The sequence below is a fragment of the Asterias amurensis genome, chromosome 11 (assembly GCF_032118995.1).
Source record: "Asterias amurensis chromosome 11, ASM3211899v1".
In the NCBI taxonomy this organism is placed as follows: domain Eukaryota; kingdom Metazoa; phylum Echinodermata; class Asteroidea; order Forcipulatida; family Asteriidae; genus Asterias; species Asterias amurensis.
The window spans coordinates 7,066,780-7,086,069 of record NC_092658.1 but is presented as its reverse complement, the minus strand read 5'-3'; the positions used below and the strand labels follow the sequence as shown (position 1 = coordinate 7,086,069).

At 38.1% G+C, this 19,290-nt stretch overlaps 1 protein-coding gene across 1 annotated transcript; it reads left to right on the top strand.

Annotated features, from left to right (window-relative positions):
- The first annotated feature begins 52 nt into the window (after positions 1-52).
- On the top strand, positions 53-18,594 carry LOC139944705 (uncharacterized). Its single transcript, XM_071941787.1, has 16 exons — positions 53-186; positions 1,844-2,140; positions 2,466-2,690; positions 3,665-3,781; positions 4,386-4,488; positions 5,265-5,332; positions 6,175-6,245; positions 7,324-7,406; positions 7,648-7,725; positions 9,295-9,388; positions 9,698-9,922; positions 10,737-13,350; positions 14,998-15,180; positions 16,506-16,612; positions 17,081-17,185; positions 17,772-18,594. Exons 2-16 carry the CDS (start codon positions 1,858-1,860, stop codon positions 17,823-17,825), a joined length of 4,410 nt encoding a protein of 1,469 aa, XP_071797888.1. The 5' UTR covers positions 53-186; positions 1,844-1,857; the 3' UTR covers positions 17,826-18,594.
- The last annotated feature ends 696 nt before the right edge of the window (positions 18,595-19,290 follow it).

Sequence of the window (19,290 nt, the reverse complement as noted above, 5' to 3'; positions counted from 1 at the left end):
ATTTTAATAAAAATACAATATTTAAACTTGTTGTGACTTAATCAACTTGCCCGGATGTGCTATGTCTTTCCTCGTGTATGTTCTGAATCGAGGTTTTTTCCATAATTCAAAGTACACTTACCGATTTCGTTGCGTGCAGTTTGATGAATGAGCACGCCCGATGGTTTCATTTAAAGATTAAATAAGGTAAGTCATCATAAATCATATTCTTCTCACTTTATATTGTTGTATTTTGTGAATGTCGTAAACTGAAATGATAATGAAGTGTCCAATTTCCGGACAGTTGTTTTCGTTAATTTTTTTGAATGGGGGCTGAAAAAGTCCGCGAGTTACGAGTCCCAGGCGAGGACCACAACGCCACCAATCCTTTCGCCTGACTAATTAATTTAAAAATTTGTGATTGTAGACTTAACTTGTTGCTGCAAACATGGTTGAAATACCAGCCTTTTCAGTGACAATATATTGAATACTTTTTGTGTAGCCAATTTAATCACAATGAATGAAATACTGGCTCAGCTTAATTTGAGTTTAAGGATAACTTTCCGTATGGCGCCACCACTTTTTCACTTATTTTTAGAAAAAAGGATATCTCATTGAGGTAAATTAGATTATGAATTTCCTAGATTATTTCATACCGAATGAAAAAGTGGTGGCGCCATACGGAAACTTTTCCGAGTTTAATTCAAAATCTCTGTTTTCAACCCCTGTGTGACTGTCAGTGACAGTGTGTGTGTCTCAGCAGCATGGCATAGTCTCAGTGTATGTTTTTGTAAGACTGAATCTAGTAGAGTGAACTAAAAGGCAGGGATCAAACAAAATAAGTGTTTTTACACTTGGATTGGACTTGGAGTCTTGGACGGCAGAGTGGGAGGCGGAAAAAGGCCAGTGTTCGCACTTGGTTTAACCCATTATAACCATATAAAATAAGCCCAGGCCTGATAATTCACGGAGGCAACGGAGGCGATTACCTCCGTTGCCCGATGCCATTGCCTTGGTGCCCTTGAAATGCTTCAGTAGCAATTTACAATTTCCTCATAGGGTGCCCTTTGCCAGAGAGAAAATGCCTTGGTGCCCTTGCCCTTTCAAAAATGAAGCATACAGGCCTGCAAGCCTATGAAAATTTGGGCTCAATTGGTCATCAAAGTTGCTTGGAAAATGATGAAAGAAAAAACGCCGCTGTTGGACGAATTTATGTGCTTTTATTTAGTTGGGAATCTTTTAATATTTTAATTTTCAATATTTTAATATTCTTTCTCCAAAACTACGTTAAATCTGAGAGAGTCGTTTCCCACAATGTTTTATACTATCCACAGCTCCCCAATGCTCATTACCAAGTCAGTTTTTAAGTATATTTGTTTTGAGTAACTACTATATATGTGTACCTTCCCTTTAATTAAAATCGAAAGTCGTAAAGTTGCGCTTGTTGAAGTGGAATCGTTGAAGTTAAAACAGTTATTTTATTGTTTCTCATCTCAATTCGGGTCTTGAAAAACAAGTTTGTCCAGAAAACAATGATAGGGCTATATACAGGGGGGTACAGAACAACTACAATAAACAAACCCGCTGCCTGTGGTCTTGTGGGTTTCAACACCTCCAAAGATTTTGATCAAAGTTAAGACTATTTTGTCAGCAGTGACCTTCATCCCTGGAGAGGGAATGAATAGGCCTTATTAATAGCTAGTCGAAAATTACACGCTGTATTATGGCCTTACACCTGTTAGTCAGGTTATAAAAAAACTAGTTCTACCCATACTACATGTATACAAACCTAATTCAGGTATGTAAAGGTTAATTTTTATTGTATCCTGAAATAATCAAAAATAATCTATGTATTTTCCCACAGTCCCTCTTAACTAAATGATGACGATTGATCAAACCCTTAAAAGAGACCTGTTGAAGTCTACGACGCCAGCAGCCACCAGCGAGAAGGAGACAAGGGAAGACTCACAATCTGATGTCGCTAACCTAGACCAACATATTGTCGCCTCCTCTAAGCAAGTCCTCCTCAAGAGCATAGATTTCCGACCAGCTGAGCAGGACGTTTCATTCCAGTTGCAGAATCTCAGAGTGAAGTATGTGGCACTGAATCCCAGCTGTTCTGGAGGCGAGGACACTAAGCAACTGACTAGCAATAATCATAGTGAGTTTTAATTTTAATTACCCTTTCATCGATGTGTGTTAGCAACAGTACTTTCCAAAGTTTTGTGCAAACAAATCACATGCATATTACTCGGGTAAGTTAACTGTTTAACTGTTCCTACCAACTCTACTCAGAACTATGAGCCCATATGTTAAAGGAGCAAATGTCAAAACACTTTCAATGAACAAAAACAGAACACTGTAACAATTTTTAGAAAACCTTTGTTGGGGATTACGATGAAAAACATTCCACCAACATTTGTCACTGCAAACCTTACTTACTCATTCCTCTTGATTTGATATATTTTCAATATTTGTTTTCCCAGGTCAAATGAACGGGCAGGTGGAAGTGAAGCAAGATGGCATCCCAGCCCCTAAGAAAGTCCTGTACCCACCTGATAAGATTGTCCTCGCCTGGCAGCGGTCCCAACGTGTTGGGCCGGGCCTTATTAATATGGGCAACACATGCTTCCTGAATGCAACACTACAGTGCCTGACGTATACTCCACCTTTAGCCAACTACCTCCTCAGTCATCAACACAAAACAGAGTGTAAGCAAGAATGTCACCAAGCTTATCTTATTTAGCGTCAATCTTCCCCCCAAAAAATGTAGTATATCTGTAATTTGTCATTAAATTAGCAGGGAAAATTTCATTTGGAAAAAGACACAAGTTAATTCAGGGTTTTGTTTTTCATGAATACCTTGGACAGTTTGTATCCATTCTTATTGGTCAAGAGGAGATAACTTAGCCTTGTTTAAACGAGCAATATAAACACGATCAACCTAAAAAACTTGTGTCAAAAGAGGGCGCTACAAGATGGTTGCTCACAGTATGCAAGTTACATTGCCCAAAAGTTGGTAAGTTGCATGCATTGAATTATATATAAGAACTAGAGCGCGCACTGGCCTATATACGCGCCCCGGTATGCGAGCAGGCGGCCATTTTCTAAGTTGACAAAACAGCTATCTCACAGCGTGTGTTTGTGCGGCCAATTTGTAAGTTGAACAAACAGCATCGCGTGAGCGTTCAATAAAAAAAACCTCAAACGTGTATTTTATATTCAACGCGCGTGCAGAATGACGCGCTTGTCATCTTGCGGTTCCGTGGCAGTTGTGCACGAAGCATCACTCGTGTGCCCTCTAGTTCTTATATATAACTCTATGATTGCATGGTTTGTCTTACGCAAGTTTGAAACTTGCGTGTGTTAGTTTGAAACTTAATCCCCCAACTGCAAAAATTGTGGGAGGAGCTACTTCGTGCTTCAAGGCAGTGGACACTATTGCTAATTACTAAAAATAATTATTAGCATAAAACCTTACTTGGTAACGAGTAATGGGGAGAGGTTGATGGTATAAAACCTGGTCACAACTCTTTTATTCCCTAACTAAAATCTATAAGAACATGTTTGGCTTGGGAGAGGGGGGTAGTCAATGCCAAGACCAGCACAATGACATTTCTCTGTGATGTTTCGTGCCTGGTAGTGTCATCCTTTTAAACCTTGTTTTTTTGTTTATATTTGTCAGGTCGAGAGCTGGGATTTTGCATAATGTGTGAGCTTTGTAACCACGTCCATCGTGCATTCATCCACCAGCAAAACGGACAGGCTATACGACCAATGGTTATCCTCCACAAACTCAAATGTAAGTACCACTCCAACTACATAATCTAACTCACTAAACATTTTGTAAAGTCAAAAATGGTCTAGCTCCTACTTATCTTCAGAAAATAAATTTCTAATAAAGCCCACAGCTTCCACAATTCAGGTTCTTTTTCTACTTCCCTGTTGTGCTTGCACCCCGCACTTAAAAACGATATAGCCAACAAGCTTTCACAGTCAGTGCACCAACATTATGGAACAATCAACCTCTTCACATCCCTCAAGCATCTCTTGCATCCTTCAAAGTCATGTGAAAAAACTCTTATTACTTTTATTCTAAATTTTAACAGTGCTATTTTAACAGTTTGTACAGCGCTAAAAAAAAAACAATTTGTAAAAGGCGTTTTATGAATATTTGTATTATTATCAGAGCTCCCAACTCTCCATGATTCGCATGAAAGTTCCCTGAAAATAAATCAGTCTTTCCGTTTTCTGAGTATGATACTGTTTCCCCATAATGTTGAATTTAATTCTGAATATCTCACTGATTGTGGTACTAAATTTCCCTGATTGCAAAATGTTGGCAGCTCTGTTTTATTATTAACCAAGGCAATTTATTGACACCTTTTTTTTTTTCACCATCGTAGATTTTGCCAAGCACATGCATATCGGCAGACAGGAAGATGCACATGAGTTTCTACGATTACTCATTGAGGCCATGCAGAAAACTTGTGTCAACGGTTTTGACAAGTGAGTAGACCTAGTAATGTAAATGAGATCTACTATCGTTGATCGTGGGAAGAGATGGGTATTTATTGGCGGGGAAGTTGGCGGAGTGGTTTCGCTCCACGCCTTTCACCTCTAGACTGCAGTTCAAGTCTCACCAGGGCTACTTCGTGTATTGGGTTTTGAGTTCCTAGCTGGGTCAAATTTCATGGCTCTAGTTACTGCTGAATTCTGCGTGTACGATCACCACTCCCCGCCTACTGTTCATATCTGAGGGCGGTTGGTTTGGCGTAATGGTTTCTTTCCACGCCTTTCACCTCCAGAGGGGGTTTGAATCCTGCCAGGGGGCACTATGTGGATTGGGTTTTCAGTCCCCGCCTGATTGCGTGGGTTTCCCCCATTGGAGTTTAGGCCTGTATGCTGCACTTTTGAAAAGGGCAAGAGCCCAAGGCATTTCCTCCTTGGTAAAGGCCACACTATGAGGAAAATGTAAATTTCTACTGGAGCATTTCAAGAGCACGATGCCTGGGGGTTTTCTTCCCACATGTAAAACTGAGCATTTGTTTTCGTTTCCTATTCACCATCCTGTTGTTGGTTGTGTAGTGAAATATAAGTAATATAGTTAAACAAATGTGTGTTGTACGATTTTCATTAAAGAAATTGTGTAATATTTAAAAAAAAAAATTAAGGATTCACCAGTTGGTAAAATGTCTTGATGTTATTTCAAAGCCTGTATTCATATTGCAAAGTTGACATTCATATCTTAAATAACACATTTGTTTTTGTTTATTTCCCCACAGACTTGATAAGTATAGTAAAGAGACGAGTCTTGTTTATCAGATATTCAGTGGATACTACAGAAGTCGAGGTGAGACAATACAAAAAACATCTTTCAAAACTTTAACCCTTTTAGTCATTTTAGAGTTCATTAATTTCTGTAAAATCATCACCATACGGCCCCACATGCCTAATATTTCTTAATTGTTGTCCTGTTATTTTCAGGAGAATTAGTACAAAACATAAATACGTGGTGTTGTTAGAATTGTTCATTCTAAGAGTACATGGGAAATCGCTAAATTTGTCTGATGTATCTTCGAGCCTTGTTTGACCTGAAGTAGGTAAAACTTGCGCTTGTCGTTGGGTTATTTTGGTACAAGCCGCTTGCAGCTGCTATGGTCTCTTAAAGAGTTTAAATACCTTTAATCTTCTGGCCGCTCAAGTCTTCGCTCAGCATCTAACACTACTGGCCTTTGCTCCATACACCTGGCATACACCCACCACCTCAATCAGAGAATCTGACTCTTTATGCAAATTCAAGAAGTGTATCAAACATTATCTTTACCCAACCTAATTCACTGCTCAAATGCCTTTATGTATTATACAATTGTTGCACGCTGTGACGGGATCCATGGCATTTTGTACACCCGAGGGGGAAATGGCACCCCGAAGCTGAGGGTGCCATTTGCCCTCGAGGGTGTACAAAACCCATGGACCCCAGTCCCAGCGTGCAACAATTGTTTTGTTATATCTTGGTAACATTGTTGTTCCTCTTCTCGAAGTTCTGATCAGAAACACCACATTTTGAGTCCAGCTCACTTGACCAACTGGTCGTGACATGCCACCAACCTTTCAAACCTGTAAAATATTTTTCAAAGTGATCGTTTTGAAATGATTTATTCTGATAAAATATATGTTTTGATTTTCTTGCAGTGATTTGTTCAGTTTGTCAAAACAAGTCGGATACGTACGAGCCATTCTTAGACATCGGACTGGATATTAAGGTATTGTTGTTTTTACATCACCGATTTGTATTGAATTGTTCAGTATTTATTTGAGTTCAAAAACGTCACATTTGCGTGGCATTTTTCAGCGTTACAACTTATAGAGGCTGTACAACAATGTGTTTCCTAAAATTGTACTTACAATACTTGCGTTTGTAAGTAGCATTTTCAGAGCATTGTCATTAACTTAACGTAGCTGGGATTTACACATAAGGATAGTATTTGCTGTGATACTGTACTTTTTTTGTGTGCAAAAATGATGCTGTATGGAAATTGAAATGCACTATTTTTGCACTGATTCAACAAAACATTTATTTAACTTTCTCTTGATAACATTTTCCATTGAGTTGACCAACCACTTGAAACCATTCAACTGGGTTGTTAACTGGATTTTTTAAATGTATTTATTTGTTAAAGACAGTGGACACTATTGTAATTACTCAAAATAATTACTAGCATAAAACCTTTCTTGGTGACGAGAAATGGGGAGAGGTTGGTGGTATAAAACATTGTGAGAAATGGCTCCCTCTGAAGTGCCATAGTTTTGGAGAAAGAAGTAGTTTTCAATGAATTAGATTTCGAGACCTCAAGTTTAGAATTTGAGGTCTCGAAATCAACCATCTAAACGCACACAACTTCGTGTGACAAGGGTGTTTTCTTCTTTCATTATTATCTCGCAATTTTGATGACCGATTGAGCTCAAATTTTCACAGGTTAGTTATTTTATGCATATGTTGAGATACACCAACTGTGAAGGCCTTTGACAATTACCAATAGTGTCCACTGTCTTTAATGCAAAAGCACCAAAAACAATGGAAGGGGCCACAAGAAGAAAACACTCCAGTGGTGTAAAAGCTGTTTTTAGGCATGGCATCCTTCCTACTTTAGTCTAGTTTCCCAATAGGTTTGGCCCTCAGAAAAAATTGTTCACAATTTTTATAAAATAACCTGCACAGTCTGTCAAAGCCTATAATGTATGTTCATGTAGGCCAGCCTTTCACTCAATAAAATGTTCCTACTTCTTATCATGTCTGCATTTTTTTCATCGGAACTAATTCTCCATGTTGTTGATTCACAGCAAGCACCAACGGTAACCAAAGCATTGGAGAGATTGATAAGACCAGAGATGCTGGATGGAGAGAATCTCTATCAGTGCAAGAAGTAAGTCAAAATGCAGCCATCTTGTTTACTCTTCCATTCAAATCAACTTGACCATAATGAGGCTGGAAGGGAAACAACAGTCTGGAGTATAGGAGAACGTGGGCACAATTTCATAACTCTGCTTACTGCCTAATTCTTGATCGCCCAATGTGATGTGGTTAGAACTCTTATAAAAAACATAATTTTTCTGCAATTTAGCAAATAGAAGAAAGACAACAAAATTGATTTTATTTTATTTCAGGTGTAATCGAAAGGTGCAGGCTCAGAAAAGGTTCACGGTTCAACGAGCGCCACATGTACTTACACTTTGTCTAAAGAGGTGAGTCAAACTATTGTGAAAACAAACTCTTTTGATAGAATGATTGTTGAAATATTCCTTAGCGACATTTTTCAACAATAGGCTCGTGATTTCTCAGCACTTTTCCTGATTTAAGGATTTTCTCAAAACCTCCTTAAAGGCAGTGGACACTATTGGTAATTAATCAAAATAATTATTCGCATAAAACCTTACTTGGTAACGAGTAATGGGGAGAGGTTGGTAGTATAAAACATTGTGAGAAACGGCTCCCTCTATAGTGGAGTAGTTTTCGAGAAAGAAGTAATTTTCCACGAGTTTGATTTTGAAACCTAAAGTTTAGAATTTGAGGTCCCGAAATCAACCATCTAAACGCACACAACTTCGTGTGACAAGGGTGTTTTTTCTTTCATTATTATCTTGCAACTTCTATGACCGATCGAGCTCAAATTTTCACAGGTTTGTTATTTTATGCATATGTTGAGATACAGCAAGTGAGATGACTGGTCTTTGACAATTACCAATAGTGTCCACTGGCCTTAAAGTCACTGGACACGAAAAATAATTACTCAAAATAATTGTTGACGTAAAACTTACCTGGTAACAAGCAATGAATGGTGTTAATAGTATAAAATGGTGTTAATAGTATAAAACATTGTGAGAAATGGCTCCCTCTGAAGAAATGTAGTTTTAGAGAAAGAGGTAATTTCTCACTAAAATATTTAAAGACTTCAGGCCTGATGAAGCCTTTTATTAGAAATCTGAAAGCACACAAATTTGTGCAACAAGTACATGTAGGGTGTTCTTTCTTTAATTGTTTTCTTGCAACTGTGTCAACCAATTAAGTCAAAATTTTCACAGGTTTTTTATTTTATGCATATGCCATGTATGTGGGAATACATCAAGTGAGAACACTGGTCTCTGACAATTACCAGTAGTGTCCAGTTTTCTCAAAAGTAGTAAAACACTCGCCAAAGGGAAAAAGAGGTAGTCCACAATGTCCACTTCATTGTATGTCTACAATGTCCACAAGTAGTCCACTATGTCCACTATGTACAATGTCCACAAGTAGTCCACTATGTCCACTATGTCCACAAGTAGTCCACTATGTCCACAAGTAGTCCAATATGTCCACAATGTCCACAAGTAGTCCAATATGTCCACAATGTCCACAAGTAGTCCACTATGTCCACAAGTAGTCCAATATGTCCACAATGTCCACAAGTAGTCCACTATGTCCACAAGTAGTTCAATATGTCCACAATGTCCACAAGTAGTCCACTATGTCCACAAGTAGTCCACTATGTCCACAAGTAGTCCACAACCTGCAGTTTTGTATTTCTGGTGATGCCCAGAGTTTGTAAAACCTCCTGCTATGGTTAATGGAATTTTCACATTTGTTCAATCTCGCAACATCAATTTGAAAATTTTTGTCTCTAGGGGGCAGTTGTTTACATAGTTCTGAGCTTGTGCACATTTCAAAGAACAATGGATTTACGTAGTAAGTCTGCTGCCACCCTAGTGTCCCCAAAAGTCTCCCAGTGGTAGATTTGTCTAACAATAAACGTGATTTTGTCTTTCTTTATGTTTTAGATTTGACTTCAACCGATTTAGCACGGGGAAAATCAACAAAGAACTGAATTATTCTGATCATCTCAACCTAAGACCATACATGAGTGACCCTAAGGTAAGATTCAGTTTTGTGATCCTCTCATTTTGAAAAAGATTTTTAAAAATACTACAAGTCTAGCCTCATGTTAAAATATCTCTATATTTGATACCCATAAAGTGCTATTTTTGTCAAAGTTTTAAATTGTTTAATGACGTTACATTTCAAATAGATTGTCTGCACATTTGTGTACAGAGATTTTTCAACTCATTCCTTAGTTTTGAGGATATTCAATATAACAGCATTGAACCTGACCAAGGGCTCTAAAAGGGGTAAAGAAATATCAAATCAATTGTGTACTTATTCAATTCTACTCTCTTCCTCCAGGGTCCAGCGATTATGTACGAGCTCTATGCCGTTCTGAAGCACGAGGGCGCTTCGTGTAACTCAGGTCATTACTACTGTTTCGTCAAGGCAGCCAATCAGAGTTGGTACTGCATGAACGATGCGTTTGTTAGTCAAGTCAGCCTACAGAGGGTTCTTAACCAGAACGCCTATCTATTGTTCTATATTCGTAAAAGTAGCTTCAAATCGCCTATGAATGGCGGAGAGGTAGGTTTCAGATTTGCATCGGGATAAAGAATATTAATTTTGGTTTTACCCATTTTCATTGATGTGTGTTACCACTGTATATCAGAAATACCTGATTTCTGTGAAAAAAGTACTGAGCTTGGGAAAGTACTGAGTATACAGTGCTGACACATATCGGTGTATAGGGGTAAGATAAACAATTAATTTAACACTATTTTTGTTTTTTAGTTTGGATTTGAAATGGTTCATTTACAGCTGACCATAGCAGCTGACAGCTTCTCCGCACTAATGCTAAAAATAAAAGCTAGGTACCTGAATCTCAGACAAGCGTGTCAAATTTTGATAACATTTATAGGCACACGTACATGTCAAAGTTTTATTGGTGCTGTGGTTGCATAAGTTAAGTAACATTTGTCTGGTATTTTTAGCAAAATCCACGTCATTAGTGTGGAGTGCTATTGCAGCCATACCTCCCAAGAAGTTAAATTTAGATTAAAAATAATAAATCAATTACTATAAATACTACCACCAACACAGTCAGTTGAAAAAATATTGTGAGAGGGCAATTATAAGCTGGAAAAAACACATCAATAATTGTACTTTCAAAACTTTCAACCTGAACCATTTCTGAAGACATTTTGACCATAAATCACAGAGATCAGGTTAGTAAATAAAATCTCTAAATCTACACACACAAAAATTCATCAAAAATTACATGCATAAACATTGATTGATTTGAGTTTGTAGTGATAACCAGAAGGATGATGCTTCGTCCTACTACTGGACATGAAAATCTGTATTAACTAAAATTCTTGCTGTCATTTTTACTCCTCAGCCCAAACGTGACGTTGTCCAGAACAACCGCTCCAAGCCAGCCACAACAATCAGTAAACCTCAGTCGCTCTTCAATGGACCCCTTGGAACCCCTGTATCCAGGCCACTGGCAAACACTCTACACCAAAAGAGCCCTGTATTCAAACCCACAATGATTTCCGAGGGTAAAGACAACAGACCATTGAAGTTGAATCAAAGTCATCAACAACAACAACAGGAAGCAAAGCACAAGCTGACCCCACTACCAGCTCAACGCAACAAACTATCTTTTCAATTCCGGAACAAAAGTGCAAATGTGGTTACTGCAAATTCACAACCTCCACCCCAACAGCAGCAGCAGCAGCAACCACTGCTGGTTAAGAAACAGGACACTAATGCCACAGCGGCTGCTGCGTCAGTAAACACCCCAGTAGTAACTGGTGGTGGTGATGCTACACCACAGATCCATCCTGAACAGACTGCAGCGACAAAGACCTTCTCACCTCCCCAAAACCAGACTTCTCCTCCAACGATAGCCTCCTCAACGACACAAAGCAAAGACTCACTCAAACACATGCAGGGACTTGTCAAACCCAAGGCAAGGTTACCTCAAGATGCTTCCAAGATGAATGGTGTCTGTAAGAAGCAGCCTGCCTCCTCTGGACTTGTCCCTTACACTGCGGAAGATTCAAACTCTTCCTCTGGTGACTCCGAGATGGACTACGATAACGTCGTTGCCCAGTTTTCAATGTCACAAGGCGGGGATGCTTCAAATCAAAGTAAAAACTCCAATAAAAAACCTCAAGTCAAGTCTGAGGAACCTCCCAAGGGAGATGTTTGTATCTCTAATGACAGTAAAGAGAACCCTGTTGATGCCACGCCTATGAAACCACCAGCAACCGCCAAGAGTTTATCTTTGGACAATCTTCAACTCTCGCCAAATCTTCTCAAGAAAGCCGGACTGGCTAATAGTACAAACCTTACGTCAATCCGTAAGCCAGATTCCCCGTTGAAGTTGACTATAACAACAAACGGTCAGGCACAGCGTATCAAATCAACGTCACACTGGAGAGCGGCGGATTCAGACTCACAGATATCTCCTTCACCTGCCTCCGACTGTAGTCTCCATAGCAACGTGTCAACAAACTCAACTAGCGAGTGGAATATCTTAGAGAAGAGAGACGCTCCTCAGACGCCTCAAGATATGAAGAAGGAAGCGGCTGTGTTTGGGTGGAATATCTCTCCAGCTCCTCCACTTAAGAATTCTGAAAAACCTCCAGACTCAGAGGAACAAAGAACTAAGTTGATCGGACCAAAGATTGCTCTTGTTTTCGACGATGTGAAAGACGAAAGCCCAGATCGGACAAAAGTCCATGAAAAACAAAAGAAAATTGTTTCTGGGGATAAACAAGAGGTATCCATCAAATCAGAAAGTGTTTCCATAAAAAATGAGAATAAATCAAGTACTCACAAAGACGTCAAACATCAGAAAGTTTTGGAGAGATCAAATCTTAAAGATGATGGCCAGCAGGATACGGTTTACCCAAAGTTATCAAACGAGCAGACATTCAAGAAAGATACTAAGGAAGAATTAGAGGAAAACCTGTCGCCAAAGAAGAAGAAGAAACGTAAGAAGGATCGATCTCATCCAGGGAGTCCCGAGGAACCTGAGAGTTCATCCAAGGTCAATGAATGTAAAGGTCAGGCCAAAAGTGAAAGGTCAAAGGTCAGGGATATTGAGGAAAACAGGGAGAATGATGTGGCGTTGCAAAAACATAAGAAGAAGAAAAAGAAGAAGAAAAAAAATAAGGAGAAAAGAGAGTATGAAGAAGAAGAGCTGGTTGAGGAATGGGTTGAACGTGTGATTGAACCGCATCAAGACAGCGATAAAGAACCACTTTTAAGCAATTCTAAAGTGAGTAATCACGATTCAGACAGAGACTATCACGACAAACATAAGACTTCCAAAAAGAGAGACAGTGAAGAGATTAAGCACAAACATTCAACGCCACACACAGAAACAAAACGCAAAGACAAGCATTTTATGATGCAACGTGCTCTGGAAAAGAAGTTAAAACGCCACCATGAACGTCGTGCCAGTCAGAAACACAAGAAAGACTCTTCAAAACACGACGACCACAACATCCATGAGGATCATCATCAAACACCAAACTCAAGTCGTGATGTACCTCACAACGGTGACACATCTCACAAATATTCTAAGCACCACAAAGAGTCACGGAAGAGACATAGTTCAGATGATCGTAGCAGCTCGGATTATTCCACTAAGGTCAGACGGATCGACAGAGACGACCATCTGACCTCAAACCGAGAAAAACACAGTTATAAAATTGACAAGTCAGATAGGCACAGCCATAGTTCAGATAATCATTCAACTTCCAAGAAACCATACAAGGGGGAACAACTGCGAAGTGAAGATGATCCAAGCCCGCCAAAGGAGAAAAAGAAGAAACGGAAACACCGGGATGAGGAGAGCGAGAGGAGATCACTTAAAGATCATAATGATGAGGAGAGTAAACCGGAGAAGAGAAAGAAGAAAAAGAAGAAGCATAGCTCATCAGATGATGAAGAGGATCGGAGCAGTAGAGTTACCTCTCAGAAATCAAGACAAGACGGTAAGCAATCTGAAGACGGAATAAACTTGTGGAAACAAATATTTTACTTGATGGATGTAGTCAAAAAGTGTTTTATGAATTGACAAATATTTTACTTTATCATACTTTTTAAAGGCACTGGACACCTTTGGTAATTTTCAAAGACCAGTTTTTTTACTTGGTGTATCTCAACATACATGTATGCAAACAATAACAAACCTATGAAAACTTGAACTCAATTGCGAATGGAATTTCAGTGCCTTGAATTTTAGAACTCAGCTGAGGTCTCTAATTCAATTCAAATATTTTAGTGAGAAATTTACTTGTTTTATACTATCAACAGCTCTCCATTGCTCGTTACCAAGTAAGTTTGTATGCTAACATTTTTTTGGAGTAATTACCAATAGTGTCCAGTGCCTTAAATGATGGATATGTAGTCAAAAAGTGTTTTGTAAATTATTTGCAAATTGAGAAGTCAGCACTTGAATATCAATAGCATTTTTTGTTGAGACTCCATTTTTTCAATTCGTAAATAACTCAATTTACAAGAAATGTTCCAATTTCAAAATCTCTTTGATTTTAAAATTCATTTTAAATCATAAGTGGGATTTTTTGGTAAATTTTGATGTGTGTATTCTATACTCAACTGAAATGCTAACCATTACTTTTAGAACCTACATTTGTGGCGGGTGGTGGCCAAGCTGTTAAGAGCTCCAGACTTAAGCTCTTGTGTTTTCTGAACAGCAGAGTACGGGTTCGAGTTCTTCTTCTGGCGCTTGTGTCCTTTAGCAAGATACTTTACCATAACTGATATGCCTTTCGCATGGGACCTTAAGCCGTAGGTCCCATGTACTAGAATTGGTAGTGTATGTAAAAGAACCCAGAATGCTCATCTTGGAAGAGTATGGGTTCACCTAGTGTTTCAGGTTTACATAGCAAGCACCCTTGTTAACAGATGTCTTCAGGCTTGGTTTCATTACCACAATATATAATAATATGGAGGTTTAGCTGCACGTTCCGCGTGAACATGAATGTGAACGTCAGAAAATTTATGTAAATCTCACGTTTTTAGCATACGTGAAGTTAACCATTTTTCACGTCGGGTTCGACTGTGCGCGTAGACAATATACCTGAGCATACAATAAGCCCAAAGTGGCGACGTCACCCAGAAACAACAGATTTTTTTGGTTCACGTTCGCGTATTTGCTAGCATAAACCTCGCTAATAATAACCCAAGTGAGACATGTGATTGCCTCTGATTGCAGCTATAAATGAGAATATAGGAGCCATTCAAATAGTGGTATTCAGCCAACATACTACTGCCTGAAGAACACAGTCTGTTTTCAGAGCCAACACTCACCCTAAGAGATTTACAAATGGTTGTACCTGCAAGTTTACTATTTATTTATAGTTTCTTCTGATTTCTCCACGCCATGCAAAGCTTCAAACAATACTTACAGTCTGTTTTTGTTAACTGAAATGTATGGAATTTGAGTCATTGCTTGACAAGGTGTCAGTGGTTATTTGGTTTGCAGTAACACCATGTGTATATCTACTTGCTGGGTAGATTTTATGGAATTCAGGAGACTTCTCTACAATTCAGGAGACTTCTCTACAATCAGGAGACTTCTCAAATCCTTAATGACTTTCTTTATTTCCCCGATGTAGTTCCTGTGCAGCAATGGGACCACCACATTAAAGACAGCCATAAGAAACGGGATAAAGAAGGAGGTGATGACGAAACAGTCGGTAAATCTTCCAAGACGCATACTTCTTGGGACGGTACTTACTCGTCCTCCAGCGTTGCTGAGGAACTTAACAAGTCTTCGCTCAAAGCCTTTGGCCCATCAAGTAAGATACCATTTTTGGAAAGTAAATGATTCTTTCTGAATCTCTTTTTATGTTGTTTCTCAGCGTTTTGGCATTATCACAGCTGCCAACTCTCCCTAATTCTGCAGAAAGTTCCCGATTTTGTCCATATTCTGACTAACAAATTTGAAAATCTCCCTGATGATTGAAACTTTTTTTTCTGTTAATGTTGAATTTTGTTCTAAATATTGTTCTGATTGTTAGACAAAATCTCCCTGATTGCAGGATGCAAATGCTGGCAGCTCTGCATTTTCTTATTCACCCTAATTAAAGGCAGTGGACACTATTGGTAATTACTCAAAATAATTATTGGCATAAAACCTTTCTTGGTGACGAGTTTTCGAGAAAGAAGTAATTTCCGATGAATTTGATTTCAACCTCAAGTTGAGAACTTGAGGTCTCAAAATCAACCATCTAAACGCACACAACTTAATGTGACAAGGGTTATTTTTCTTTCATTATTATCTCGCAACTTCGATGACCGATTGAGCTCAAATTTTCACAGGTTTGTTATTTTATGCAAATGTTGAGATACACCAACTGTGAAGGCTAGTCTTTGACAATTACCAATAGTGTCCACTTCCTTTAATAAAATTGATGTTGTGTTATTATTGTAAAAATGTGGTATGAAGGCATTAGTATGTGTCAACTTAATGATGACTCGCTTTTGTGTTGTTGCTAGGCCTAGTACATCTATATGTATTCGTCTGTCCGTGTTGTCCCTTGTCTTTGTCTTTGTTTGTGTTCCTTGGTATCATGTTTGTCTGTCAATAGGTTAGGGCACAAAAGCATTTCGCTTAACCTTACACCTAAATGTTGTCTTTAAGTTGCTGCTTTTTTTTGAAGTATTGTGTACCCAATCGTACCTCATACTATATTGCTCGTTTTAATTTTGACATAAATGTACATTATTGTATTATTGTTTTGTATGACAGCATTGAAATATATGTACTGAATAATAATAAATAATAAAGTTTTGACGTGGTTTAACAAGTTTGTTTCCATTTAAAAAATAGTCATGACTAGTGTCAAAGTTACGAATTTCGCTAGTCAACCAGGCCTATGCCTGACCACAACAGATAATAGTTTTCTATCAGCTTGAGTACCTTATGGTAGATGTTTGCGTTTTACTAAGCTACTGCTAATGGTTATATTTATGGTGTATGGTTTATTTATTTACTGTTTTGTTACTGTTATTTTTATTTTTTTAAGTGGTGTTTATCTTGAGGAATTTTTACTTGCCCCCACCCCGCCATTAAAAAAAACCCAGATGGTTTAATAGACTTTGATATCACTTGTTTCTCTAGTCCTTTCTTGGGATGGAGGTCGTAGCGCTCTTGATAACGAGGTTGATTCTGACTCGCGGCAGAACAGACAGCGAGATCCGTATGAAGAAGACTTTGATAGAGGAAAGGTAGGCACAAAATGTGCTTCTTTTTGTCTGCATATTTGTTTGCATTGCTTGTGTTTTAATTATTACATAGTTTTGTTGTGATTTCAAGCTCAGTGTTGCCTCTTAATTTTTGTGTTGATTTTTGTTGAGGGTTATTTTTGAGTAATACTTATACTTGTGAAAAAAATAGAAATTAGCTGTTGCAAACTGCTTACCAACCAAAAAGACCTATTGTATTAATGGAAGTATCGTTTAATATCCTGACATTTTTAACCTTGCAGATCCTTTCTCATAGGCCTAAACAATATATACATACACATATTGTTGGCAAGTATTATTACTGTTATACATGTATATATATATATATATATCTTTGTAGAGCGCCATCATTGTTAACGATTTTCGGATAAACCAGAAATGCGAATATTTCCCCCTTGCAGAAGGTTCCTACATTGTAAAACTCCTTTATTTCCCTCTCCCTAATTCCAGATCAAGAAAGTGAAGAAGTATCTTGAAGAAGGCAAACAGAAGTTGTTTGGTGGTCGGAATAATCCGTTTCAATCTATACAGACAACAAGAAACAGATTTGAAAAGGTAGGATAGCAAGCCCCCTTTCTCATTTTTAAGAAAAAAAAATTATGTTTTAGATTCGGGTTTTTTTCACCTCAAAGCATTAGGTAAGAAGTTTGGGTTTTTCATTTGTTTACTTTTAGTAATCGGAAAGTTTTGTTTTGATGCTGCAGTTTTCATAAAATTTTTGTTTTATTAAAACTAGGGTTAATTATGAAGGGGAAATGGGGTGCACCATTTTTTCTTGGGGGTGGGCACTCTGGGCAATTTAAAACTGTATTGCCCCTTTTCAGTGCTGCCATTCACTATTTTTGAAAGATTATCTGAAGTGAATGTAAAAATAAATTGTGTCTAAATGGAAAATTAATTTTCAAAACGTTAAAGTGTGTAAAATTCCAACACTTTACTCTGGTAAGTTTTAAATCTAAGAAGTCCAGATTCCATATGGGGGTGGGGGTGGGACGGACATAACTTGGGGGGGGGGTAAATGCAGCCCATGTCCCTCTTAGTTATGCCACTTAATATATCCCATCAATTACAAACAGATCACTTTTCTTTCCTAACATTTCTCATTTACTAGTAAACCTGAATATGATTTTTGTTGTTGCAGGATCACCATGGTTACAACAGGCTCAGTCAATCCTATGGAGAGCGCCCTCGATGATGAAGTTCACCATTGAATGTTTGATATATATATACATATATGTATAAATTTGTACAAGTATATTATAGTATTGAGCTGATTTGTCTCTTCTTTTTTTTTAAAACACTGCATTAACATGGTCAAGTGGTTAGACTGCTGGACTTGCAATCACAAGGTTGTGGGTTGGAATCCCCCAGCTAACCATTGATATCATTATCACCAGAATAAGTATTGTCGTCTAGTTACTGAATCACAATATTTGTTGATTTTGTGCAATTCATAATCATAGACGTTAAACCAATGTTTGTATGAGAGAGATTGGTTGTTGCCAGCTGGGTGTGTATATCCGCTTGTGGGAGTTTGCTGAGTTCTCTTGTCAGGAAGATCATCTAAAAAAAACACCAACAAAAACACACATAATTTTGCCAAAGTGTTCCCCTCTTGTCTAGGGCCAAATACAAATCGACTTCCTCTTCATTGCCTGTGCACATGCATACTTCCTGTTACTAGGCATTCTTTGCTTACAAAGCAGAAATTCTTGTGAATTAAGGCGAGAATAGTGAGCGTAAGCGCAGAACTTGGCGAAAAGCAGGGCCATGAAACTGGGCCACGGTCTTCTCATGGATCTCAAACTTGTGTGTTATAAACTCAAATTATTAGAACATCAACCCAAGATTGTTTCTTTGGGCTGTCCTCGGAAATTATTTTTGTGATTTAACATCCAAAAAGAAACTCTGACCTGACATTATAGGGATCAGTTGTGTTTGTTAACACACCATTCTTGGGGGGGGGGGGGGGGGGGGGGGGGGGGGGGGGTAATTATCTGGGATTTTTCCTGTAACTTCACAGTTTGACTTAACAAGCAAAAACAGCTATGTGCTTAGGATTTCCACAATGTCTATTTGATTGACGGAAGATCACTCCCCAGCAATCAAGCCTCGTCTCAGAATGATGAACCTGTGATTTATTAATGTTGCACAAGATCTTACATTGGTAAAACATTGACATTGAATACACTGCCTGTATAGCTAATATTGTATAATGTACAGTTGGCAATATCAAATTATTTCACTTCCTTATTTATTAACTATTCAAAATATAACATGACAAGTTATTCATATTTTTGTTTGCCTGAAGGAGATGTCAAGCAAAGCTTGTAGTTTGGTTCTTTTTCAGCAAATGCTGCTTTTTGCACTTATTTTAACATTATGAAGCATTTTATTCAAGATTATTTTATTTCTCGCATTTGGGAAAATGCAATTATTAGGAAGATGGGCAGAGAAGCCATTCATTTTTTAATCAACATAAAATAATTGTGGAAATTTTTTACAAATTATGAGGTAATTATGGAAGCTTAAATTTTATCCCAAATCAAACATCACGTGTATAGAAATGTTGGAAATGATAATCTTGTACATGATGTCACTAAAGCCATAGGTTAATCATTTCTAAGGGTAATTGTAAATTTGTTATAAATCACTTATTT

What these genes read in the sequence shown, in the direction of transcription:
- LOC139944705 (XM_071941787.1), top strand. Translation starts at nt 1,858, where the DNA reads ATGATGACGATTGATCAAACCCTTAAAAGAGACCTGTTGAAGTCTACG. An exon ending in TGTGTCAACGGTTTTGACAA is followed by an intron (nt 4,489 to 5,264) that starts GTGAGTAGACCT and finishes ATTTCCCCACAG; the next exon opens with ACTTGATAAGTATAGTAAAG. An exon ending in TCAGAAATCAAGACAAGACG is followed by an intron (nt 13,351 to 14,997) that starts GTAAGCAATCTG and finishes TCCCCGATGTAG; the next exon opens with TTCCTGTGCAGCAATGGGAC.